This window comes from Saccopteryx leptura, chromosome 1 (genome assembly GCF_036850995.1).
Source record: "Saccopteryx leptura isolate mSacLep1 chromosome 1, mSacLep1_pri_phased_curated, whole genome shotgun sequence".
Lineage (NCBI taxonomy): Eukaryota > Metazoa > Chordata > Mammalia > Chiroptera > Emballonuridae > Saccopteryx > Saccopteryx leptura.
The window spans coordinates 159,237,271-159,264,638 of record NC_089503.1 but is presented as its reverse complement, the minus strand read 5'-3'; the positions used below and the strand labels follow the sequence as shown (position 1 = coordinate 159,264,638).

Here is a 27,368-nt window from a genome sequence, read left to right as displayed (position 1 = left end):
CAAAGAAACCGCGCAGAAAACCTCTTTCACAACCACCAACCTGGGGATCCGGGGGAGAGAGGACCGGAACAGCGGGAAGAGAGTGTAATCTAGGAGGCACAGGGAGAAACACTTTGAGGGACAGCCACCCTAACCCCTGGGCTGAGTCACTCCCCAAATCTGAAGCAAATATTTCCCCTGGTAACAGCAATACCAGCAAAGGAAAGCAGGACACCAGCCAAACAAGCTCTCCTGTGGCACTCAGAGCCGAGTCACTTAGACAAGAGAGAGTTTTCCGGACTACAGTAGTGAGTGTTAGGGTCTGAGCTGTAGCGCCCTCACCCACACGGCTGAGGGCTCACCGGAGGGAGGGCGGGCAGCGGTAGAAGCGCAGTTCTGTAGGCAAGGGCAGAAGCTGGCCAGCCACCACTGAGGCCCAGGTATGAGCTCAGTCTTGCCCTGTAGGAGCGGAGGGGACGCGCGAAAGTGGTCAGGCCCAGCTGCGAACCGCCTGCAACCCCACCTGCGGGGGGGGGGGGGGGGGGGGGGGGCATGACCCAGTGCTGATGGGGAACGCACAACCTCGCCCAGCCTGCTGAACCGAGGCTTGCGGCCCAAAGCACTAGCTCTGGCTGGAGCTGGCTCCTCTCACAGGGGTGGGGCAAAAGCCCAGAACAGGCAAAGTCCTGCAACTGAGCCTCAGCAATCTTGAAAAGGAAGAATAAAGTGGGAGGTATCACATTTCCTGACACCAAGTTATACTACAAGGCCATTGTACTCAAAACAGCCTGGTACTGGCATAAGAACAGGCATATAGATCAATGGAACAGAACAGAGAACCCAGAAATAAACCCACACCTTTGTGGACAACTGGTATTTGACAAAGGAGATAAGAGCATACAATGGAGTCAAGACAGCCTCTTTTAACAAATGGTGTTGGGAAAAGTGGACATCTCTACCTGCAAAAAAATAACACTAGACCATCAACTTATACCATTCACAAAAATAAACTCAAAACGGATAAAAGATTTACATGTAAGCCATGAAACTATAAGAATCTTAGAAGAAAACATAGGCATTAAGATCTCCGACATCTATCGCAGCAAAATGTTTGCCGATTTATCTCCAAGGGCAAGTGAAATTAAAGGATAAACAAATGGGACTATATCAAACTAAAAAGCTTTGGCACAGCTAAAGACAGTAAGAACAGAATAAAAAGACAAACTACACAATGGGAGAACATATTCGACAATACGTCTGATAAGGGGTTAATAACCAAAATTTATAAAGAACTTGTAAAACTCAACACCAGGAAGACAAACAATCCAATCCAAAAATGGGTGAAAGAAATGAATAGACACTTCTCCAAAGAGGACATACTGATGGCCAATAGGCATATTAAAAAATCCTCAACAGCCCTGGCCAGTTGGCTCAGCAGTAGAGCGTCGGCCTGGAGTGCGGGGGACCCGGGTTCGATTCCAGGCCAGGGCACATAGGAGAAGCAAGCGCCCATTTGCTTCTCCACCCCCCACCCCCTCCTTCCTCTCTGTCTCTCTCTTCCCCTCCCGCAGCCAAGGCTCCATTGGAGCAAAGATGGCCCGGGCGCTGGGGATGGCTCCTTGGCCTCTGCCCCAGGCGCTAGAGTGGCTCTGGTCGCTGCAGAGCGACGCCCCGGAGGGGCAGAGCATCGCCCCCTGGTGGGCAGAGCTTCGCCCCTGGTGGGCGTGCCGGGTGGATCCCGGACGGGCGCATGCGGGAGTCTGTCTGTCTCTCCCCGTTTCCAGCTTCAGGAAAAAAAAAAAAATCCTCAACATACTAATCATTAAAGAAATGCAAATTAAAACCACAATGGGATATCACCTCACACCAGTCAGAATGGCGCTCATCAATAAAACAACACAGAATACGTGCTGGCGAGGATGTGGAGAAAAGGGAACCCTCCTGCAATGCTGGTGGGAATGCAGACTGGTGCAGCCACTGTGGAAAACAGGATGGAGATGTCTCAAAAAATTAAAAATTGAACTGCCTTTTGACCCAGATATCCCACTTTTAGGAAGATACCACAAGAACACCACAGCACTGTTTCAAAAGGAGAAATGCACCCCCATGTTTATGGCAGCATTGTTTACAATAGCAAAGATCTGGAAACAGCCCAAGTGTCCGTCAGTGGACGAATGGATTAAAAAGCTTTGGTACATATATACTATGGAATACTACTCAGCCATAAGAAATGATGACATTGGATCATTTACAATAACATGGATGGACCTTGATAACATTATACTGAGTGAAATAAGGAAATCAGAAAAAACTAATAACTATATGATTTCATATATAGGTGGGACATAAAAATGAGACTCAGACATGGACAAGAGGGTGGTGGTGGTTACAAAGGAGGGGGGAGAGGAGGGGCACAAAGAAAACCAGATCGAAGGTGATGGAAGACAATTTGACTTTGGGTGATGGGTATGCAACATAATCAAATGTCAAAATGACCTGGAGATGTTTTCTCTGAACATATGTACCCTGATTTATCAATGTCACCCCATTAAAATTAATAATAAATTTTAAAAAATCTCGTAAATTAAAAAAAAAACTGTAACCAAATTCACAAAGCTCTTTTACTTTTATATAAGCACAAAGTATACACAAATTTATACAAAGAATACACAAAGTTCATACACTAGGCTACAGAAGTGGCTGTCATTCAAAGAAATTATGACATTTATTTAAATGTTATTTTTTCTGTAGAAAAGCAGTATAAAAAATATAGTCTGAAACTAGAACAACATTCTCTGAGAGTAAAAATAACTAAAAGCAATTATAATCACTGAATGTTCTGCTGAAGTTTCTGTCTTAATTTATTTTTACAAAACTATTTGTAAAATCATTAGGTTTCCAGTCCCCAATTAGGAATTATTATGAAAGGAAAATATCTGTCTCTAAAACAATTCACCATGTAAATGAACCCTGTAAAAGACCAGAACAGTGTGCCGAAAGGCTAAGACAATTGTGATACATACCTAGCCTATTAGAATTATTTGAAGTTAGTTACACACTTTGCTTGTACAGCTACTTTTATGTTTCTGTTTTCTCTATGAAACCTAACTATTTACAGATCATATCACTTGTCTGACAGGTGGCTTCTATGAATGTAATTAAGGGCTTCCCTCTCAAACAAAAGGAGAAAAAGATACAAATACACTTGGATTGCAGGACACTCAATTTGATATTAGGTTAGAAATCTGAGAAAAGTTATTAAGATGTTATTTTCTAATCCTTCCACCATTTGTACACTTGAGTCTACATCTTATTATCTCATTCCAATTCTCTTAAACTCCATCTATCACCATTCCACTAAAGTTGCCCTCAAGTTTACTATTTGCACAATGCAAATCCTTCTCATTTTTTCAAACTCCCTGACTTTTCCACTATAATACTGGCCAATGCTAACCAAATACTGTATACCTACCCTACTTTGGTTTCTATCCCTTCATACCCATTTCTCAATCTTTGTGTATCTCCCTTAAAAGGTTGTATTCCCTTCTGTTTCATGTCCTTTAGCATTACCTAAAGCTCTATCCTTTGCCTTCGGGTTTCTCTACATACTCAATTTTAATTTCAATTCTGCCCTGGCCAGTGGCTCAGTTGGATAGACTGTCAGACCGGCATATGGATGTGCCTAGTTCGATTTCCGGTCAGGGCACACAGGAGAAGCGACCATCTGTTTCTCTTCCCCTCCCTCACCCCTTCTCTCCCTCTTCCCCACCTGCAGCCAATAGCTCCACTGGTTCGAGGATGGCCTGGGCGCGGAGGATAGTTCCATTGGAGCATATCAGCCTCAGGAGCTAAAAATAGCTCTGTACTCAAACAGCTGCCCCAGATAGGTTGCCGCCACCCAGTCAGGGCCCATGAGGGAGTCTGCCTCACTATCTCCTCTCCTTTTTCCTTAAAAATAAAAATATTTCAATTCTACATCAGTATGCTTGATGGTCTGTCTACCTCAAATGTAGTATGTCTTGTAATCAAATTAATTCATCCTTTAAAAAAGCACCTTCAAAAAATTCCATTCCTCAGGAAATAGTAATATTGTCTGAATTAGGAAACTACATCTGGGTAGTCACCAAATAAACTGTATCATTCCCAAAATACCTGTTTGTTAGCACACAAAATCCTAACCGCTGACATAATTTTTTTCTACCAATTCAAAATAAAAACATGTTTATGATAAAAAATATTAATGATTGCTAGCAACTACCTGGCTACCAGAGTGTAAAAATGAACTAGCAACACAGGTACCACATAGGAGTATATTAGATATATAGATTCTTGGGCCCTCCCATACCTGCTGAATCTGACTTCATTAAATCAAAACCCCCATGTGATTGATCTATTTGTACATTTCTGCAAAAAAAAAAAAAAAAAGGTAACCCATCAGGCCTAACTGCTTTTCCTTAAAAAGGCACGATTACAAGGCTGGCTTCTGGCTAGCACCTGAAGGCAAATGTTGAGAGGTTAAGAGTGGTAAGAGAGGCTCTTAGTTAATTGATACGAGTGGCTCACTAGTCCCAAACTGTTTATTCAAACAACATGGTTGATGCTAACCCACTGCTTTCCTTCTGGGAGTCTGGAATTTTGCTACCTGACAGGCAGACACTGTCTACTTACCAAATCTTCAATAAAAACCCTGGGGCTGAGCCTCGAACAAACTTCTTTGATGCACAACTTTATGTGTTGTCACAATTTGCTGCTGGGGAGAATAAAGTGTGTCCTATTTGACGCCACTAAGAGGAGACACTAGAAGTTTGTGCCTGTTTTCATTTAGATTTCACCTCATGTACCTTTTCTCTTTGCTAATTTTGCTTTGTATCCACCATTTGCTATAATGACTCCTCACAGCAAATTACTGAACATGATGGGAATGGTCTTGGGGACCTCAACACAACATAAAAGTTTGAGAAGCATTGCTCTAGAGCAGGGGTCCCCAAACTTTTTACACAGGGGGCCAGTTCACTGTCCCTCAGACCATTGGAGGGCCGTCACATGCAGTGCTCCTCTCACTGACCACCAGTGAAAGAGGTGTTCCTTCTGGAAGTGTGACGGGGGGGGGGGGGGGGATGGCCTCAGGGGGCCGCATGCAGTCCATGGGCTGTAGTTTGGAGACGCCTGCTCTAGAGCTTAAGTGCAGGACTTGAAGACTGTGGGCTAATCCTTGGGCCAGTGCAAGACGAGGAAGCCATCATACATAAAGTCAGACCTTAGGAAAGACTATACCCCAGGAAAAAGTGTGAAAGAGAAGAACACTTGTATCCTGACCAGGAGTTGGCACAATGGATAGAGCGTCGGGCTGGGATGCAGAGGACCCAGTTTTGATACCCCGAGGTCGCCAGCTTGAGCACAGGCTCATCTGGCTGGAGTGCAGGGTCACTGGCTTGAGCATGGGATCATAGACATGACTCCATGGTCTTTGGCTTGAAGCAAAACGTCGCTGGCTTGAGCCCAAGATTGCTGGTTTGAGCAAGTGGTCACTTGGTCTGCTGTAGCTACCCCCTCCCCCCCGTTAAGGCATGTATGAGAAAGCAATAAATGAACAACTAAGGTGCCCCAACAAGAACTGATGCTTCTCATCTCTCTCCCTTTCTGTCTGTCGTCCGTTCGTCCCTATCTGTCCCTCTCTCTGTCAAAAGAAAAAAGAAAAAAGGAACACATATCCAACAGAATCAGACAGCAAAGAAAAGCAGCTCTGTGTAAAGCTGAAAATAAAACAATTAGGGACTTCCCTGAGACTTTGAAGCTACAGCATGTGGCTTTGGAACGTAAGATGCATTCTCTTGCATACTCCAAAAATATCTCAACATGAGATTTTTAATTGAAAGTAGCCCCTGGTCCACCATATTCCCAGGCAGCAGAAAAGCAAATTCAATCATCAACTGCTCCCTCAACCCATTCGTCACCCTTAGCCTGGGCAACCTAATAAATTTAAGAACACAAGCGAAACCACAAACAGGAAAAACAAACAAACATGAAAACAAGCCATTGTAAACAGAAACAATGAACCAAAAAAATTTAAGACTTTATAGTATATTAGAATTAGCATATACATACAAGCAATTAAATAATAATTGTTTTATTTATCTAATGCAGAGGGGTTGGCAAACTTGCCCCATACAGGGTCAGACAATAAATATTTTAGTCTTTGAAGGCCATGTGATCTCTCTTGCAACTACCTCACTCAGCAACTGTAGCACCAAAGCAGCCACAGACAATACTTAAATGAGCATGGCTATGTTTCAATAAAACTATTTACAAATGCAGCGTTTGTAAACCACATTTGCAAAATTTGCTAGCCATAACTTGCAAGCCTCCTATATAAAGAAATGACTAAAATATAAGATTCAGGAGAACACTGCTTTTAAAACCTTACAAACAACTTGAAATAAAAAAAATATCATGCCCTGGCCGGTTGGCTCAGCGGTAGAGCGTCGGCCTGGCATGCGGGGGACCCGGGTTCGATTCCCGGCCAGGGCACATAGGAGAAGCGCCCATTTGCTTCTCCACCCCCCACCCCCTCCTTCCTCTCTGTCTCTCTCTTCCCCTCCCGCAGCCAAGGCTCCATTGGAGCAAAGATGGCCCGGGCGCTGGGGATGGCTCCTTGGCCTCTGCCCCAGGCGCTAGAGTGGCTCTGGTCGCGGCAGAGCGACGCCCCGGAGGGGCAGAGCATCGCCCCCTGGTGGGCAGAGCATCGCCCCTGGTGGGCGTGCCGGGTGGATCCCGGTCGGCCGCATGCGGGAGTCTGTCTGACTGTCTCTCCCCGTTTCCAGCTTCAGAAAAATACAAAAAAAAAAAAAAAAAAAAAATCATGACTGAAATAAAAACCTAATTGGTAGGGGGATAAACAGAGTAACACAGAGAACAGGAGAATTAATAAACTGAAAATATCTGAAGATGATATACAGAACATGGCCCCCAAGAGAAAAGCAGATAAAATACATGAAAGACTTCAAAAAACAAGAAAGATAAAGAGAAAATCTAACATGTATTTAGGTCCTGGCCAGGTAGCTCAGTTGGTTACAGCATCACCCCCATATGACAAAGTTGTGAGTTCAATTTTCAGTCAGGGCATATATAAGAATCAACCTATGAATGCATAAATAAGTGGAACAACAAATCAATGTTTCTCTCTCTCCCTCTCCCTCCTCTCTCTTTAAAAGAAAAAAATAAATCATCCTGATTAGGTGGTGGTGCAGAGCAGCCAAAGTGATTGTTCTAAATAATGAGATGTCATTTTCCTTTTCATGACTTCCCTCTGCAAATATAACTATGATCTCCAAACCTCTGTTTGCTATCTTTTTAATCTCATATCCTCCACTCTCCCTTATGAAGTACTACTGGCCACAGTGGTTCCTTCCTGTCTCTGGGCCTCTATACTGTATGTTCCTTCTACTTGGAAGACTTTCCCTACATCTTCACTTGGTGCCGTCTATTGTACTTAGTTCTGTATCAACTACATATCACCAGCACAGAGTACTTTTGACAATCCCTCCAATCACCAATCAATTCTTTCATATACCCAATTTTATCTCAGACTATTTATTAGTACTTAAAATTATGTATCCATATGTTTGTCTGTGTTCTTCCCACTAGAATATAACCTTCTCGAGAGCCAGAGACTCAATTTTTTCCATTCAATCACCAGCAAAAGAATAGTCCCCCAAAACATAGTCAAGGGCAATAAATAGGTGTCATCAAGTGAACATATTATAGCGATATTATAAGAAAGGTAACATATACCGTATGTCCCCGTGTATAAGACGCTCCCATGTTTAAGACGCACCTTACTTTTGGGGCCCGAAATTTGAAAAAATATGTATTACACAAACTTATTAAACTCAAGTTTTATTCATTATAAAACTCATACAATTCCTCATCACTGTCAAAACTCCCATCCATTAGCTTGTCCTCATCTGTGTCTAATGACAAATCAGTGCTTCACAATGTGTGCAAACCAAGAGCAAAAAAGCGGGAAATGCAAAGTAATAAAACTACAACCACCGTATAAGACACATCATTTTTAGACCCAAATTTCCCCCCAAAAAAGTGCATCTTATACATGTGGAATATGATAATATACTAGACAAGCCCAAAGAAGCGAGATGCTCAATTTTGCTGGGAAATTAAGACTGACTTGGTGGGAAATTCATTGCTACTAACAATGAAGAAAGTAGACTGGGAAAGGACAGAACTATGATAAAACAGGAAGAGCAGTTAGGAGGAAGTCAGTGCAAACATTCAGGAAAGGAAATGAGAGCCTGAACAAACGCAAGGCTATAGAAATGGGAAGAACAGATACTGCAGGTATTTCAAAGACAATATCATTACCATCATTATTATCATTGTAGATCTGATGTGTAGAATAAGGGCAAGGAATGAGGCTAGGATGTCTCCTGGGTGCCTGATTTGGCCCCGTTAAAGTACTGCTCTTAAGCCACACGGGAAATACAGATTTTTAGAATAGTAAGAGAATTACTAAGTTTGAAACAGAAAAGTTTGATATATGCAACTACATTATCAAGATGTTGAATAAGCAGTGAAAAGAAAAGGTGGTATGAAACCCTAAAGCTAACACACAAATTTGATAGTCATTTATTCTGCCAATAAAATATTTACTGAGCACAATACAATGTGCTGGGCCACTTCAGGCACTGTGGATACAATGGTAAACAAAACAAAGTAGTCCTTCTTCTCATAAAGCTTACATTTCAAGAGACAAACAATAAATATTAATAATATTGTAATGCAGTGACAAGGGCTATGGGAAAAAAATCAGTAAAAAAGAGTGGAAAGGATGGAGATGGGGGCTACTCCTGATAGAATGATCAGAGAAGGCCTCACTGATAAAAGTGATATTTGAACGAAGAGCTAAATTAAGGGAACAAGCCTACAAATAATGGGGGAAAAACAATCCAGACAGAATGCAACAGGTATACAAAGACCTTGAAAAGAGAGTATGAGTAGGAACGAATGGCAAGGAAGCTGTTCTACTGAATAGAATGAACAAGAGGCAAAGAGTTAGGAAATGAGAACAACAGTAGGGGTAGCCAGGGTCTAGAGTATAATGTCAGTCCTCCCAAGTAATGGTAGTATATTTTTTAGAAAAATTATCTTGTCACGCCTAACCAGTGGTGAAGCAGTGGGTAGAGCGCTGACCTGGGACAGTGAGGTCACCAGCTTGAGCACAGGCTCATCAGTTTGGGGAGGCGAGGGGGGGGGGGTGTGCCAGCTTCAGAGTGGGATCATGGACCTCATTCCAGGGTCACTGGCTTGAGCCTAAGGTTGCTGGCTTAAGCAAGGAGTCACTCGCTCAGCTCTAAACCCCCCCCCCATTACAAGGAGCAATCAGTGAATAACTCAGGTGCCACAACTAGACTTCATGTTTCTCCTCTCTCCCCCTTCCTGTCTGTCTGTCTCTCACAAAAGAAAAAAAATTATCTTGTCACACATTCTAGTATTTAAAGACTGCTGAGAATATAGCAGATGCTCAACTAATTTTTTTCAAATTAATGAGTAAATGAGTTAACAAATTCCCATTATATTTGAGCCCAATTTGTACTTGACCATTTCCTGAACTCCAATTCATGCCCAAAAGACAATTCAAACAGCAATTTAAAGTACTGAATTATATATAAGCTTTAGCACTCATCTGAAGCAGAATTTTTTCAATGTTATGAACAGGACATCACACTGGAATAAGTAAGTACCTTCCCTTCCAAGGGGACGACTGCTCAGTAGAAAACAACATCTACTTCAAAGTATGTTTTTAAAATGTCTGCCAAAACAACACTTCACTTGATAAACCCTTTACATTTTGTAATGTTTCAAATAATCAAAATATAGTTTTCAGACCAAGTTGTGATTGAGGTGGACAGCCAACAGTTTACCACACTACTTCAGTTCTATCCTAGGAAAAAATCATTTAAATTAGTTGAAAACAAAATAATGTGCCAGTATGTACAAGAGCAATAGTAATATAGTCCTGAAAAATGTGGTTAAAAATAGAGATTTACTGCACTTCCATTCCTAATAGAATTAAACAAACAATCACTCAAAATGCAACACTATAAACAAGTATTCCCTTGGTAGCTAATAATCTATATCAATTTAAAACCGCTCAGTTAAATAGTCTAGACTCAGAATCAGCACAGATCTTCTAAGATTATGAAGTGTTCTCACCTCCAAAGAATTCCAAACTCACCTCTTTCCATATCACCAAAGAGTAAATGCACAAAAATTTAAAATTTGAATGCAGGGTAGGGCAAACGTAGGTTTATAGTTGTTTGTATGGAAAACAATACAATAAATAAGTAATACAAGAAAAAACTGTTACATGTACTCCCAACTGTAAACATACTTTTGTCCCACCTTGTATTTAAAATGAAGTGAATAAATACTAATATTTTTAAATCAACATTTATAAAATGCACTTCATCTAAAACTTCACCTTCAATGTAGTTGAGTATTTTTGTTTCACTTTCAGATTCATCCTTGCCTCTGCATACTGAAATAAGTAAATTGTTCTTTATTCTACTAACCTATGCCAAGCACATATGGCCAAGTTGCTTTTCAAGTACTGAATCAATTTCCTATGCAATACTCAGTCCTAATTTTGGGGAACAATCACAAAGAGATGGGGCAGTGGAATCTTTCTTTCAAAGCATCACCAATTAAAAAATTAATGAAAAATAAAGTTAAGAAAACTTTAACAATTAAATCTTCTTTCAAGCCAAGGGATATAAAACACTACCATATACAGCAAAACAAAAATGCAGTACATTTCTATAGCATGTCTTATTTTTGACCTCTTAAGAAAAATAATTAGGCATTTAAACAACATATGTTCTTTCAAGGAGAAGCATCTCTATTTTGTACTCAAATAACTTTTCAACTTCGATGTACATTTAAAACTACATGTTTTAATTCCAACCTATTAACACATATTGATATTTTTGGTAACTATGCCACCAATTAAATTAGGTCAACAAAACCTTCATTGTATTTGATTTCTAATTTTTCCAACCTTCTTTCTAACCTGTAGCTTTAAACTCTTTATGGTGAGCTGTTGATTCATGCTTCCTTTTCCTTAAACAGTTGTTTATTTTTTTAAAAAAAGGGGGAAAATTCATCTATCTAGGTATGTTAACTGGCTAAAACCTATTAAATTAAAAAGTTAGGCTCAAGAGGCATAAAATAAGAGATATTCAGAAAATGATTTTAAAATTTTTTGGGGGGGGAGAGAGAGAGACAGAGATAGGGGCAGACAGATAGGGAGAGAGATAAGAGGCATCAATTCTTTGTTGCCGCACCCAAGTTGTTTATTGACTGCTTTCTCATATGTGCCTTGATGGGGGTGGGGGGGGCTAATACAGAGTGAGTGACCCTTTGCTTAAGCCAGCGACCTTTGGGCTCAAGCCACCAACCATGGGGGCACGTCTATGATCCCATGCTCAAGCCAGTGAGCCCGCACTCAAGCCAGATGAACTCACACTCAAGCCGGTGACCTTGGGGTTTTGAACCTGGGTCTTATGGTCCCCAGTCCAATGCTCTATCCATTGCACCACTGATTTAAAATTTTTTAATGAAAGTTAGAATTTGTGTAATTTTTCCAAACTCTATCCACTCATACAAAGCCACTGCCCACCCAAAAGGAAAGAATAACTCTATAAAACATGGTGATACAACATCATATTGGGCATATAAGTCAGAGAAGAGTACAGACTGTATGAGTACATTATATAAGGTTTGAAAACAGGCAAAACTAATCTATTATGTTAAAAGTCAAAGCAGCAATGTCCTTGGTGGAGGGGAAATAGTACCCGGAAGCAGACAGAATGGAAGTTTCTTGGGTATTGCAATATTCTGATTACCTATGTGTTCAATTTGTCGAAATTCCTAGAACATTTCAGGATCCATGTTTTCTTTCAATTAAAAAAGTATTTTTAAATGACTTTCACAGTTCTTTCATTATATTAGGCATTTTAACATGTAAAAATGGGTCTAACACCTCCACAAAAAATTTAAGGCCCTCAATAACTTATGCTACCTTACAAATCCAATACAAATATTAAAATTCTATATTCTCATTATTCCTCAGTAAAATATTTCATGCCTTCACTCATGCCCTCTTCCCCTTGATTTAACCACATCCTAATCATTCAAAGTTGAAACAATGCCCCACTTTCTTTTATTTTTTCCAGCTCAGAATTACCTTTCTCTCATCTCTTTTGCTTTAAGTGACCACATAAAGAACACCTGACATCTATTTATTTTTATCTATGAGCCAAACCTGTAACAAACCTTTTACAAACATTTTATTCACTCTTCAAATGTTATTTCCAATAGAGATTAGAAAACATGATCAGAAAAGACAACTTGTCTGAAGTCAAAAACTTCCAAGAGACAGTGTCAAGATTCAAATCCAGCCCACCCTGTGGTGGTGCAGTGGATAAAGCACCTCAACATGGATCACTGAGGTTGCCAGTTCGAAACCCTGGGCTTGCATGGTCAAGGCACATATAGGAAGTAACTACTATGAGTACACGCTTTCTGCTTCTCCCCCCTTTCTCACCCTCCCTCTCTTTCTCCCTCTCTCTCACCCCATCTCCAAAAATCAATAAATAAAATCTAAAAAATAAAGATTCACATCCAGATCTGTCTGGCTCCAAAGCCCATATTCTTAGCTCCGGTGCTAGACTGCCTCTGTGTCATGCAATTAGCATCTTAGCAAAAATGTTATTTTGTCCATATTAGGTCATATTTTATACCTTATCACCTATGTTTATATAATCGTACTATTCATATTTCTAGGAACAGACCAACTCTATTATGTCATGCCTTACCTACCTTGAACTATGTATGCTATGAGACAATTTCCTATCTAGAAAACAGCCAGGATGCAAAAACAAGCACTTCAAAAGATGACAATAAAAATTCAAAGTATGTATCAGCACCAATTTTATTCACTACACGGCATATATATTGACGGCAGCCCCCTACCCCATTTATCTTTTTTTTCCATATAGATTAACAAGTCCAGGTACATAGTTTTCATTTCATAACACAGTGAAAGTAAAAATGAAGAAGTTTAAAACTGCTGAATATAGAAGCAATTACAATGTAAAGTGATAGCTGAGAGCAATGAAACAAGCACATAAGATTAAAAACATCAGTCCAATGTTACTCACAGTAGAATAAATACAATAATATCATAAAGACGACCCCTGCCAAATAGGAAAAGTTAAAATTTAGTTGATATTTTCTTAAGAAAGGAAAGAAATATGTAATAGTTCTAGAAATAATTTCATCCAAAATGCTTAAAATGTATTTCAGAGTTCAACCAGGAACTTGCTTCTTGAGTACTGCAAATCAACAAACAATCCTATAATATATATTAGTCATTTAATTACTAATTATTCCAGCAACGTGGATTATCTTACTTCTTTATTTTTTTATTTTTTTTTTATTTATTCATTTTAGAGAGGAGAGGGAGAGACAGAGAGAGAGAGAGAGACAGAGACAGAGACAGAGAGAGGAGAGACAGAGAGAGAGAAGGGGGGAGGAGCTGGAAGCATCAACTCCCATATGTGCCTTGACCAGGCAAGCCCAGGGTTTCGAACTGGTGACCTCAGCATTTCCAGGTCGATGCTTTATCCACTGCGCCACCACAGGTCAGGCCTATCTTACTTCTTTTTAAGTAAAGGGTTAAGTACTGAGTTTTAGAATAAAAAATAATGAATAGGATCTGAATCCTACCTCTCTCTCTTATAGCCAAATGACCTTGTGCTAGTTAGGCAGCCTCTGGGCCCCACTTTCTTCAAAGGGACATTAACATGTATTTCCTAGGTATGCAGGAAGGTTAAATTAGGGAATTTAAGTAATGTTTTTAGTACAGTCCCCAACATAAAATAAGGTTCAAAATGCGGTAGCTGCTGCTGCTGCTATTTTTTGTAATCAAAGAACATGTCTTAAACACCTAGCAAGCAGCACAATACTGAACACAGTAGGGTTAAATACTTGGTGATTGGCCTATGGAACTAGGGGAAAAGAGTCTCTCACTAATAGCCTATGCAAGTGTACATGATTACACCTACTTCTTTTAATTTGTAAATGCCTAAAGAATAAAGGAAAGAACTAGAACCAATTACTGAAAACAATATTCTTTTATTAAATTTTAATTTGATAAGAGAACTTTATTAACAAAGATAGCTACTCAACAAAGTTATAAACCACTTTAAATAAGCTACTTACCAATGAAATGGCTGAGTGAGAATGAATAATACCTGTCAGATATTATAGCAAACACTCCTGTAATGAATGAGAGTGCTAATAAAATAATTCCTAAAATAGCTTCCAAAATGCTTAAAAATAGACATAATTATTTACTTAAACACATACCTCTCCCAATACACTCATATGCAGGTACCCCATGTGAAGATTTAGTGGCAATATAATTACTTGTTTTAAAAATAATTACACTTTTTCTGTGGTACTTTTATAACATAGAAATAATTATTGATGTAAATGAAATTTTTCCCTAGGACTCAATGAAGTCTAAACTTTTAAAATAAACCAAAACAACTATTAGAAGAAACAATAACACAGCAAAGGGCAACTGCAACAATTTATCCAAATATCTTTTCTTATTTCCTTTTGAAAAATAACCAGCATCTTTTAATATTTCTTCCATTTTGCTAATTAAAATATATCTATATTCAAAATAATGTTGAAACATAAACACACAACATCAAGAAAAGGGCTATTTTATGGTTCTTATTAATATCTATAAAGTGATTTAAACATTTTAAGTCTATGCTAATCTAAAATTTAACTCATTTAAATATTATAAAATCTCATGTTAAAAAACTAGTCTTAAAAGACACATGAAATCTTACGACATATGAATTTTCCCTGCTTTGTATCAAATTAAGTACGCCATTGAAAAATAACAGAAGTTACAACCTGAAGTAATAAAAATAAAACAAGTCATTTTAAATCAATGAAGTAGGAAAGAGTTATTTGCATTCAAATATCCCATTATCATGACTGTATATTAATATCACATATGACAGATATGATTAAAAACTTATCTACAACACATGTGCTAAACAAAACGTTCTACAACATTCCACCTGCTACCTGGTCACATACAGAAACTGTCATATAGCTAAATGTTACAGTTCTCAGCTTACCTACCTCTGACCACTGGAGTCTTCTCACTCTTTCTGCCACTCTATTCCCCTCAGTTTTTCTTGTTCTTTTTTTTTTCTTGGGGGAGAGGGCAGGTGGTAACGGTGGTGTGGTGAAGGTTAGGGAGGTTTTTTTTGTTTTTTTACAGAGACAGAGAGAGAGAGGGATAGATAGGTACAGACAGACAGGAACAAAGAGAGATGAGAAGCATCAATCATCAGTTTTTCATTGCGACACCTTAGTTGTTCCATTGATTGCTTTCTCATAGGTGCCTTAACCCCTTGCTCGAGCCAGTGACCTTGGGTCCAAGCTGGTGAGATTTGCTCAAACCAGATGAGCCCGTGCTCAAGTTGGTGACCTCGGGGTCTCGAACCTGGTTCCTCCGCATCCCAGTCCAACACTCTATCCACTGCGCCACAGCCTGGTCAGGCAGTTAGGGAGTTTATTATACAGAATTATGAGTAGAAAAGAAAATGGCAATTAAAAGTTTTAGTATATGAGGGATAAACATTAAACATGGAAGTAATCAGCAATATCATTTTAAGATGTGATTCTCAATGCATAAAACTATCTAAAAACAGTTAAATATACTTTTATCTGGCAAACTGTTCCCTCTTAGTCACTAAAAGTAAATCACTTGGCAATCTGTTTACAGTCTGTGTCTCTTCACTCAATCCATTTTAAGAAATACATGAAATTACAATGGATTATGAATAAGATTACTAAAATGTCTGCAAGTGGCAATGCAACTGTCATCTTGATAGAGTAATAACTTCCTCAAACACTGTTTATCCTTTACCCAAATAACTAGAGGGTTGAGTAGGATTGTCTAGAGTTGGCAATGAAACAATAAAATATTCCATGATTTTTCAGGATAATCTTTTTTTTTATTTTTTTTTTTGTATTTTTCTCAGGTGAGAAGCCGGGAGGCAGAGAGACTCCCGCATGCACCTGACCAGGATCCACCCAGCATGCCCACCAGAGGGCAATGCTCTGCCCATCTGGATGGAGTGTTGCTCCATTGTGGCTGGAGCCATAGAAGCGCCTGAGGCGAGGCCATGGAGTCATTCTCAGCACCCGGGGCCAACTTTGATCCAATGGAGCCTTGGCTGCAGGAGAGGAAGAGAGAGAGAGAGAGAGAGAGAGAGAGAGAGAGAAAGGAGAGGGGAAAAGGAGGAGAAGCAAATGGGCGCTTCTCCTGTGGCCGGGAATCGAACCTGGGACTTCCACACACCAGGCCGATACTCTACCACTGAGCCAAAAGGCCAGGGCCTCAGGATAATCTTAAATTCAAATATCCTATTTCACTATCAGGTCATGTTTGAATTCCGAGATCAGAAAATATGATCATTTTTGTGTAAAAATAACAAAAACAGTAGCCATCCCATTTACAGTCTATTTCCAAACTGTATATATACCTAGAAAGAAGTTTGACAGTAAATTTACAGAGCCATTTGGACATGCAGAACGCATATTAATGAAGATGAGAGGAGACACATATGCCGTAAAACAATGGGAGAAAAGAATCATTTATGCTTGGGTTTGGAATGCAGCCAAGCATTTAAATACTCATAATCAAAAGCACACAATTACTACTTCACAATATATGCCTAAAATCTCAGTCCAGCACTGGACAGAAGGACCCTAGTTTGAAATATAATCAGTTTTCAGTTGTTAGAAGATTTACAAGCAGAACTCAATACCAACTTTTTCTCAACATTTTCTTCAAATACTGAATAATATGCTAGAACTGTTAGTTCACAAAAATAAGCTATGATTTTTAAAACACTGCTAGTCAAATGCAATACCCTTTCACGCAGAGGATTTACAGGTGTCAACGTTCGATGCGGTCTTCCCTCTGAGGTCATTCCTTACCTATCTCCCACTTTTGCCTGAATTCCTCCAGTTTTTTATTCCTTTATAAAGATAAACTGGCAGCTGCTTCAAATACTATTATCTTAAACTATACCTGATACAGGTATATACCAATTATAATATAAACTCCTTAAAGCTAATGCCTCCTTGATTTACAAAGATAATTATTAACCTAATTATATAATATATTCATGAAAGTGTGTTGAGTGACATTAACAAACTATTACAAATCCAAATTTTTCAACATATTGTGGTAAAAAAATAGTAAAGTAACTGAAGGAGCCAGATTCTTTCAAATTCAAGTAATGAAGGTTAAAACTCCCTTCTACGTATCTTACTACACTCAATTGACTCCTTAAACAAGATGTTTGAAGCTTCAGCATATCCTCAGTTTTATTATATTTTACATAAAAGTTATCACTACCAGGTATATAGTTCAGTTTATGCAATCTGTCTAGCTATATGACTTTGTAAAAAGAATTTTAAGAATTCTGTCTGTCTCTGCTCCCCTCCCATTTCCTCTCTGTCTTAAATCAGCAAATAAATTTTTAAAAAAGAACGTACTTAGGTTTTAGGTTCTCTTTCAACCCTATGACTCTGAACATATGAATGTTATATTTAGCTAGTTTTACATAATTATTTTCAACTTAGTTTGGCATCTGTATAATTTTATAAGTACATTCATCATAGAGATATCATTTTAAAGTAGCTACTCAGCTTGAAACTGGCCAACCCTAACAAGAAAACACAGATAATACAAAACAATAGATGATTCAAAAAGCACAGTCAACTCTCAATTATTCATATGTAGATTACTTAATATTTTAGTCTGTTTACTTCCACTATTTAATAGTATTTGCTTAGAAAATAAAAATTGATTATAATATTTCATATAAAAGATGCTTCAATTTATTGTAGGGGAGGAAAGAAGATAAAATCTTCGCAAGGCACAGATAAGCCATGCTATCTGATTACACATCTAGCACTCTTCCACCATGATTCACGTTTTCACTAAGCGCAGGTAACTGAGAGTGGACTGTATTTAGCTTGGTGATAGCAGCACAAGTACAGGGGCATGCAAACCATTCACTCACCCCACTGTGCTTTTCACAGCCCTATTTTCAGTAGCCTGAGACCTGGGAGGGGGAGGAGGCAGCAAGTCACTGCAGATGATCACTTAAAAGGAAATTGAGAGTTGACTATAATTTACACTTAAAGTGCCATGAAATAGCAACACTCCTACAAGTATTCATTACTGTTTATGGGAATACCTCTCACAGTGACTTAACAGGCCTATAAATGTTTTCTCTTTAACCTCTTAATACCCTAGAAACATGGTGATATCTGAGAATCACAAAGACAGAAAGTGAAAGTGCTACAAATGTAAAGCAGTATTTTGGAGATTAGGAAACTGATACCTAGAGAGGTTAAATAAACAACCCAAAATCATCCTCAGATTAAGAAAGAGCCTAACTCAGTTCTCTTGACCCCACTGCAATGCTAGTCTCCCAGTCCCGTCAACCTACACTCTCCACTTGGCTACAGAGATCGTATCCTGCTAATTTTCTTCTCTTCTTTTGACCCCTTTCCTCGCGTTGATTCCTCCACTATGACATAGACTTTCATCAGTTTTTCCTCTTAACACACAAATCTTTACTCTTTCTCCCTCTCTCAAAGCCCTACGCAGGAAACAATCATCACAAGTTCAGAATAACTACTAAAACTTCTTTCAGTATTTGCTACCTCTTAGACATTTCTGACAGTCAATTGCCTTGAATTCAGAGCAAGTGACTCACTATCACCCTTCCCAAATGATTTCTCCATTTCACAGAACCATCAATTTCACTGTCTCTCAGAACTGCAAACTTAAAATGTCCTTTTACACCTAATGTCCTTTTTACATCTAATCTCCATAATACGTTACTACCTCTTTTTCCAATCTCTCCATTCTCGTTTAATAAATGATTTAGTTACTATTATGTGATATATGCTGGGGAAGATGTTGGAGATCCAGGGAAGGAAAAAGTAGACAAAACTGAAAATGGTAAGTGATATTCAGAAAGGAATAAACAAGAGATGTGGAAGAATAAAGGAGGAGGCAAGGAATTCCCACTGGGACGATCAAGAAGGATTTCCACAAGTGTCATGTTGACCTCGACCTTAACACTATGAGTTCAATAATGTTGCAAATGGGCCTGACCAGGCGGTGGCGCAGTGGACAGAACGTCGGACTGGGATGCGAAGGACCCAGATTTGAGACACCGAGGTCGCCAGCTTGAGCGCGGGCTCATCTGGCTTGAGCAAAAAGTTCACCAGCTTGGACCCAAGGTCGCTGGCTCGAGCAAGGGGTCACTTGGTCTGCTGAAGGCCCGTGGTCAAGGCACATATGAGAAAGTAATCAATGAACAACTAAGGTGTCGCAAAGAAAAACTGATGATTGATGCTTCTCATCTCTCTCCGTTCCTGTCTGTCTGTCCCTATCTATCCCTGTCTCTGACTCTCTCTTTCTGTCCCTGTAAAAAAGTAATAAAATAAAATAATGTTGCAAATGGAATTCTAGGCAGAGGAAGCAACCTATGCAAGATCAAGTAAATAGAAACTGCACCCACTGTGCAAGGAATAACAAAGTCATCTTTGACTAAAACAATGATTCTCAACCAGGGGGCTAACACAATCTTCAAGGGGAAAGATGAGGGAAGGGAATGTTGGTACTCCAGACTAACAAACTCTCCCCAGCCCCTTTGGGAAGCACTGTATATACAGCAGTGAGAGAGTGTATTACATAAGTGAGCTATGCAGAGAGGCAGACAGATTGAGAGCAGTATAGTTATGATAGTACAGAAGAAAATTTTGAAATAATCATAGGCCCTGGCCGGTTGGCTCAGCGGTAGAGCGTCGGCCTAGCGTGCGGAGGACCCGGGTTCGATTCCTGGCCAGGGCACACAGGAGAAGCGCCCATTTGCTTCTCCACCCCTCCGCCGCGCTTTCCTCTCTGTCTCTCTCTTCCCCTCCCGCAGCCAAGGCTCCATTGGAGCAAGGATGGCCCGGGCGCTGGGGATGGCTCTGTGGTCTCTGCCTCAGGCGCTAGAGTGGCTCTGGTCGCAACATGGCGACCCCCAGGATGGGCAGATTATCGCCCCCTGGTGGGCAGAGCGTAGCCCCTAGTGGGCGTGCCGGGTGGATCCCGGTCGGGCGCATGCGGGAGTCTGTCTGACTGTCTCTCCCCGTTTCCAGCTTCAGAAAAATGAAAAAAAAAAAAAAAAAATGTAAATAAAAAAAAATTAAAAAAAAAAGAAATAATCATAAAAGGCTTTCAATGCCAAGCTAAGAAATTTGGACTCTATTCAGTTGAGTAAAAAAGGGCCTGTAAAATGTGTGACTTTGTGTGTGTGTTTTATGTTGTTATTTAAGGGGATCAGATCTTGATTTCAGGGAAATAATCCTGGCAATTATACAGCAGAGGAATAAAAAAACAAGTGAGAGAAAAGATTTTACCATCATCCAAATGAGACAATGAGGATGTGAACTAGACAAATGACAGGAGAACAGAAGGAGAGACTGGATTCAGTAGAGTTCAGAAGCAAACTGGAGGAACTTGGCAACTGAACAAAGAGGCTGAGCAGTCAGCCTCTACCCTGAACAACAGCGGATGGTCGCTGTACCTAGAAAGTGAAAAGTAGGGATGCTATGGAGTGCAATGCTTTACACATCACAACTTTGAGATGATTATGAGACACAGATGCTAACATGTTGTGCAAGCTCAGAAGCAAAAGTCTGAATAAAAATCAAGTTATCCTAACATTCTCATTATACAGATTTTTGAAGCCATCAGTGAAAAGGCTGCTCAGGGAAATAGTAGCACTAATAGTAGAGAGGAAAAGACCAAGAACAAAACTTTAGGGCTCACTTGCTTAAATAAGCTGCAAAGACCAGACAGTAAAGAGAAGCAGCAGCATAAGAGGTAGGAAAAGAACCAGAATACTTCACAGAAGTCAAGTGAGCAAAGAGTTGCAAGAATAACAAATAGTCCAGTGGCTACAGTGCATGATAAATTAGTCTCCTCAACTGTAAAATAGGGATAATAAGAGTACCTCAAAGAGCTGTTGAAAATGAAATGAGAAAACATGTTTAAATACAGTACTACTAACAGGATAGGGAACTTAAAAATGCCAATGAATTTTGCATGAGGTTACCATCATCCTTGAAGACGCTATTCTCAGTGGAGGGGGAGAGCTGTGCTTGCAAGACTACAGTGATTAAGGAAGAAAGCTGTGGAGTAAGGACAAACAATTCTGTCTGTAAAGTACAGAAAACAACTGTTTTGTAATCTTTATTTTTCCATACCTCTCATCATCATCCCACGCCCAGTACAGTACCTGATCCATATGATCTGTAGTTCACCAACAAATGTTGCTGAACATGAGGAAACTGAGCCAAGAGGAAGGAAGACGTAAAGAAGCAAGAGATCTCAGTGCTACAGAGAGTATTAAAGGAAATATTAGGAGCACAAAATTCCTTTCCAGGTCAGCCTTGGAAAGGAACAGAGATTCTCTAGTCTCTGACTCAGAGAAACAGAAAGTAAGTATGGGTGAGATACAAAGGAAAGACAAGAGAATGCATATTAAAATTAAACTGCTTCTACCTTCCTAATACAAAAATAAAAATTCTCTGCACAGATAGCAGGATTCAAAAGTCAGCCTAGAAGCTGAAGTACAAATTAGGTGATTCCTCCATTGCAACTTATGTGGATTTTATTTGTCTCCAGCACCCTGTCCAACTCCCCCATTATCTTCCTAGATTACATAAGTGGCCTTCTAGGCAGCTCCTCTTATACTGACTTTAGACTTTACCTTCCCAAAGGTGTGGCAAATTTTCCTGAGAGCCCACATTTCTTTCCCCTTTGTCCTAGACTGTTCCTCTGAGAGCAATCAACCCCTCTGTGAAGCCTTCTCTGATCCTCTACCCAGCAGATAAGTTAATCATTCTCTCCTCCAGGCTACTTTTGTTCCTGAAACAGTATGATTACTTAATTTATTGTTCCATATTATAAACACTATGTCTGTTCCAGTAAACTCCTAAAAAGGGAGTAACATCTTCCTCAGCCTCAGCTTTATTCCTCTGGAAAGTAATTCAGCATATAGTATACAACAGGCATTCAGTCAGTGTTTGTTTTGTCTAAAGTGAGCAATTAAACAACATGAGTAATCTCACTACAAGAAATCAAAAAACACAAAGTTAGTGTTTAAATTATTCTTCAAAAAAACCTTCTGGCCCTGGCTGGTTGGCTCAGTGGTAAGAACATCGGCCCAGTGTATGGAGGTCCTGGGTTCGATTCCTGGCCAGGGCACACAGGGGAAGAGAATGGATCCGTGACCTCCACCTCAGGTGCTAGAATGGCTCCAGTTGCAATGGAGCAACACCCCAGATGGGCAGAGCATTGCCCCCTAGTGGGCTTGCCAAGTGGATCCTGGTCGGGCACATTCAGGAGTCTGTCTCTCTGGCTCCCCACTTCTTGCCTCAGAAAAATAAAAATAAAATAAAAAAACCTTCCTACTTTTCCAAGTATTAAATATCAACTATGACAGTCAATTTTTTTATTCTTAAACAGAAAGTAAAGGGTTGGATAATCAAAAAATACCTAACTTAATACTTGTAAGTAAATCATATTCTAGTAATTAAACTTGAATATAAGTGTGAACGTGTTCTCAGAATTCACTGTGAACACAGTAATTAAATTATACTAGGAAGGGCTTACACAGGAAAAATACTGTCTTTTCAAGTTATTCAGTACCAGGAAGAAATGCACAACTGGACTGATAAAAAATTGACTATCCTTGCAGTAGACGTAGGTGAAAGAATCTTTAAGTTTCAAAATACACAGATTTTGGCATGCAAAACTGAGATTACGTAATGATATCAATAGCAAATATCAGGGACTTTCACAAATTAGTGTAGTTGTCCAGACAAAACTGAAAGCAACAATTACAAATAAGCTGACTGTAAGATCTACTACAATGAAGTTCCTAAACTATATCAAAATTAATCCATCAACAATTTTTAACATTAGCATTAATACCAGTACTAAAACCAAAGAATCTTAAAACTCTCCTAGGCCTCTAAAAGCTTACAAAGCTAAACAAATTATTATTAGGAAATTTTCTGGAATCAGGAAGAAAAATTCTAAGGTTCTGTAAAGTAAAATACCACATTTTACCTTAAGTTCATTAATAGATTGCTCTTTGCTTAGATCTAATTTATTGGTAATTTCACATTACTTTTTTACAGTTGTACTCAAGAACTCTATTTCAGACAGATTAAATCCAATTTAATATGTCTCAAAAATATGAAAACTTCAAAATCACAATTCCTTACTAGTAAGTTTGTAACAGTCAAAACGATCATTTAAAATATTTTAAATGTGATATAATTTTGATTTTATGGTGTAGGAAGGCAACTAGCATTTACTTACATTACTCACAAAATATTTAATTAAGCACTAGTCTTTTACTTCTCACATTCTAATAACCCTTTGAAGTTATCTCCCTTTTTTTATGAGATGAAGAAACCAGGAGTTAAAGCAAATAACTTGCCTCAAATCACCTATTAAGTATCACAGCTGAGATTACAATCCAGAACTGACTTTACAGTCTACTCTCTTTTTTCTAAAGGAATTAAAATGACCATGACCTTTATTTTATAATGAATTTTGTTAGCTATCTACACAATGACTTTCTCAAAAGTTACATAAAAAATTAGAATAAGAGCTAATATTGTCTTACCATTAAATATATATGGTACCTAAACTCTATCTAAAACACTGTATGTAATCCAATCCACAAACAGCTGCCCTTCCGCTGAAACCCACAGTGCCCCACAGTTTTCTAAATACTAGTAAAGTTTAATTCCTCGTGAACTTTCTTATGTTAGTTCTTTTAACTAACCTTCTTTTAACAATGAAATGTCTGTCAGAATAGCAATTTTTTAAACAATAGTGTCACTATATAATGAATCTAACTCAGATTACTTTAATTCTCAACTTCCTTAGGATTCAGGAATCAGGTTCTCATATTACCTTTCACTCTTAGTTGTCTATAGCTTTTGCAGTTTCAATTGGCTATGTACATTTCCTTACAAACTGAAGTATGTTTTGTTAAAGCTAGCATAAACAGCACTTTTTTATTATCTGGAAAACCCTATGGACATATAAGTGTTTACTGAATGTTCAGGGAATATAGTATTTTAAACAGTGAATGTATACAGTTGTGTATCAGAGTAAAACTGAAGTAAATCAAGGGTATCAAATCAAATTTGTATTGTGCATAGTTCTTTCACAATCCAAAATTTAAACGCCAACCAGAGAAACCACTATACACAGGACCTCAGCAACTTCAATTAAAGCATAATTGTAACTTCTTTCTAGCACCACATACAAGCCGGTTTTTAATGCACAAACTAGACTCAAAATCTAATAAATGCTCTTTTCACCTCTATCTAAAACATATACTCTTGTATATAAATTAATCAGTATAAACTACATATGTTACAAAATTTAAATGCTAATTTTGAGCCCTGTGGGAATTTTGCTTATTTTGTTAGGAAGTTTACTAGAAAATCTTTTCCCACATATATTTTATATCCACTTTTCATGTGTCACATAAAACCAAGTTTCTAAACTATCACACAAGTCAAAAGCCTTACATCTTTTCAGACTAATGTCCAACCCTATCTCCCGAAAAAAATGTTCCAGTTTAGTGATATAACTAGTCATTTCTATAATTGAAGCACTTTTGTATTACATTTTATAAATTCTTCTGCCTGTAAAAGGACCTTCACTCACCCAAAACTAAGTCCCTGAACTTGGTAGCTAAATGAAAACTAGCCTCTCAGTTTCTAAAACAGTCGTCTTACAGTATGATACACAAAACAAAACAAATGAGAGAACTCACTCTGCTTCACAGAGATAAGCCTCAACAATGAGCCTGTATCTAATACTGTAGAAGATAATACGTAGTATGTCAAGTACAGCAGAGGTTACGATTTAATTTCATATGGTATGGTTACATGGACTTTTTTTAACTTCCCAAAGTGTTTTTCAGATCTCAAAAAAGAAACCGATTCTGCATAGCTAAACCAGACTACACTGCACGTAAGCTACGGCCAGTGTGAAATAAGACGTCTTCGTTACGAGCGGCCCAGACCTCGTGGACCGTGGAAGAGGAAACACCCGTGGACATAGCCACCGAATCTTCAGCGAGACCAAATCGTCTAAACCCCTGGACCGTGACGGAGCAGAGAGACGCGGCCACGAGCCGGGTCCCGTCCTTCCCACCACGAGCCGCGCGCGCAGCGCCGAGGTGTAAACAAACCCACGGCCGCCGCGGAAGGTAAACAATGAACCTGCGGCGCGAGGGGGCGGGCTCGGGAGACGGGCAGCGCGCCGGGATCAGCCCCGGGCGGCGCGGGCGCTCGCGGATTCGGGGCCGAGTCCCCGCCGCCGCCGCCGACCCGCAGGGCGGTGGGCACGCGGGACACGGGCGGGCGGGCGGCGAGGACCCGGCGGGGGCTGCGAGCGGCAGGATGTGGTCGTTCCTGCTCAGACATCCTCCCGCAACCCGAGTCACAGCGTCCACCTCCCTGCGGCCGCCCCAGGACTCGGCTGCACCCGCTCCGGGGCCGGGGTAACACGCGTCCTCGGGGCCGGGGCCCCGCGGAGCCCAGAGCGCGGCCGGAGAGGCGCTCGGGCGAGGGACGCAGCGCCCCCGGGAAGGGGGATGGGTCCGGGAGGCAGCCCCGGACTCGGGCTGGGCTCCGGCTCCCGCGCCCCCGCCGGTCCGCCCGGCCCCTCCCCAGCTCCGCGCCCCCGCCCGGGCTCGCGCCCGCGTTACCTCGGGTCAGATCCAACGGGACGTTCTCCTCGCCGCTGTCATTCCGCCCTGTGCGAAACAGACACAGCCCCAGTTAGGACCCGCGGGCAGGCCGGCGGCGGCGACCCCGGCTCCGGCCAGCGCCCCAGCGTGCCCTCTCAGTGAGGGGCCAGGGGGAGGCAGGGGCCGGGGTGGCGGGCGCCGGGCGTCGGGGATGAGGGCTGCGGCGGGCTTACCTCGTATTCGGAGGTTCTTCAGCGAGCGGCCGCGGCCGACCGCCGCCATATTGACGGGTTTCAGTCACAACACCGGAAACCTCGCCCAATCGCGCGAGAACCCCTTCCCCTCCCCGCGCGCCGAGCCCGCCCCCCGCAACATCTTCCCCGCCCCTCCGCGGCGGTCTGGGTTGGGTGGCGGCGCTTTCGCGGAGGGTGCCCGGGGATCTCTGTGCGGGTCCCGGGTCTGGGTGAAACTTGCGACTCGTGCGTCCTCCCTTCCAGCAGCCCGAGCTTGCGGCGACGCGTCAGGCCCTCCAGGAGCCCGTCTGCGGGAGGGGACATTTCCCACGAGGGGAATCCCATTGATAAGAGTTTACAGCGTGGGGGATGCTTCCCTTCCGGCCACCGTGGAAGCGATGGTCACTGCCGTGGCAGGCTGGGAGGAGGCCGGGATGTGTCCGGCTGGCCACCTGCTGAAACCATCCAGCATGATTCTCCTGCTTGCTTTAAAGCCCTGCGATGGGAGAGACGGCTCCCCGCACCCCCACCCCCATTCGTCAATTGAAACGACTTTTATTAAAACAAAAACAAAACGCCGCTCACGGTGTTAACGTAACTCAGTTCCCTTCTGAGAGTCGTTTTGCTCTAACCAAATGAACACGTAACAAAGTTTGTTTACCACCCTTGCTCTTGCTGCCGTGCTAAGCAGCCCCGTGTTTGATTGGGGGGCGGAGGGAGGGACCGGGGTAGCACCAGTGGAAGTGGTCAGGGAGGTTCTGTTTGGCTGGAGTGCAGAGTGGTCGTTGGGTGGGGTCGGCCCCGCCCACGGACACTAGGAGGCCCGGGAGAGGGTTTCCTCTCCGCCAGGAACCCAGAAGTTTGCTGAGGGCTGTGTCCTGGTTTTTTGTCTGTGGCTAATGTAAATGTTGTTGTGGACTAATAGTTTCAACGTGCAAGCCTAACAATTGTTAACGCTGGAGAGTTTAATTTCCAGAAACCGCTTTAACTAATTAATGTATGTATACCCACCAGCTTTTTCTTAAACTAGATTAACTTTTTTAAAAACTATTTTTATACTGGTTTTAGAAAAAGTGGAAGGGGGGATGGAAAGAAGAGAGAAACGTTAATTTGTTGTCCCACTTTTGCATGCATTTATTGGTTGATTCTAGTGTGTACCCAGTGACTGGGGATC

The 27,368-nt window shown here is 40.8% G+C and overlaps 1 protein-coding gene across 2 annotated transcripts in view; it reads right to left on the bottom strand.

Moving 5' to 3' along the window:
* RICTOR (RPTOR independent companion of MTOR complex 2) overlaps window positions 1–26,252 on the bottom strand; it is a 126,079-nt gene extending 99,827 nt beyond the window's left edge. For both annotated transcript variants that reach the window (XM_066378687.1, XM_066378696.1), the window contains exons 1-2: window positions 26,195–26,252; window positions 25,980–26,027 (exon numbers count right to left, since the gene is read on the bottom strand). In XM_066378687.1, the coding sequence (XP_066234784.1) occupies window positions 25,980–26,027; window positions 26,195–26,243 (97 nt within the window). In that variant the 5' untranslated portion in view covers window positions 26,244–26,252. The remainder of the gene's footprint in view (window positions 1–25,979; window positions 26,028–26,194) is intronic.
* Window positions 26,253–27,368: the final 1,116 nt, after the last annotated feature.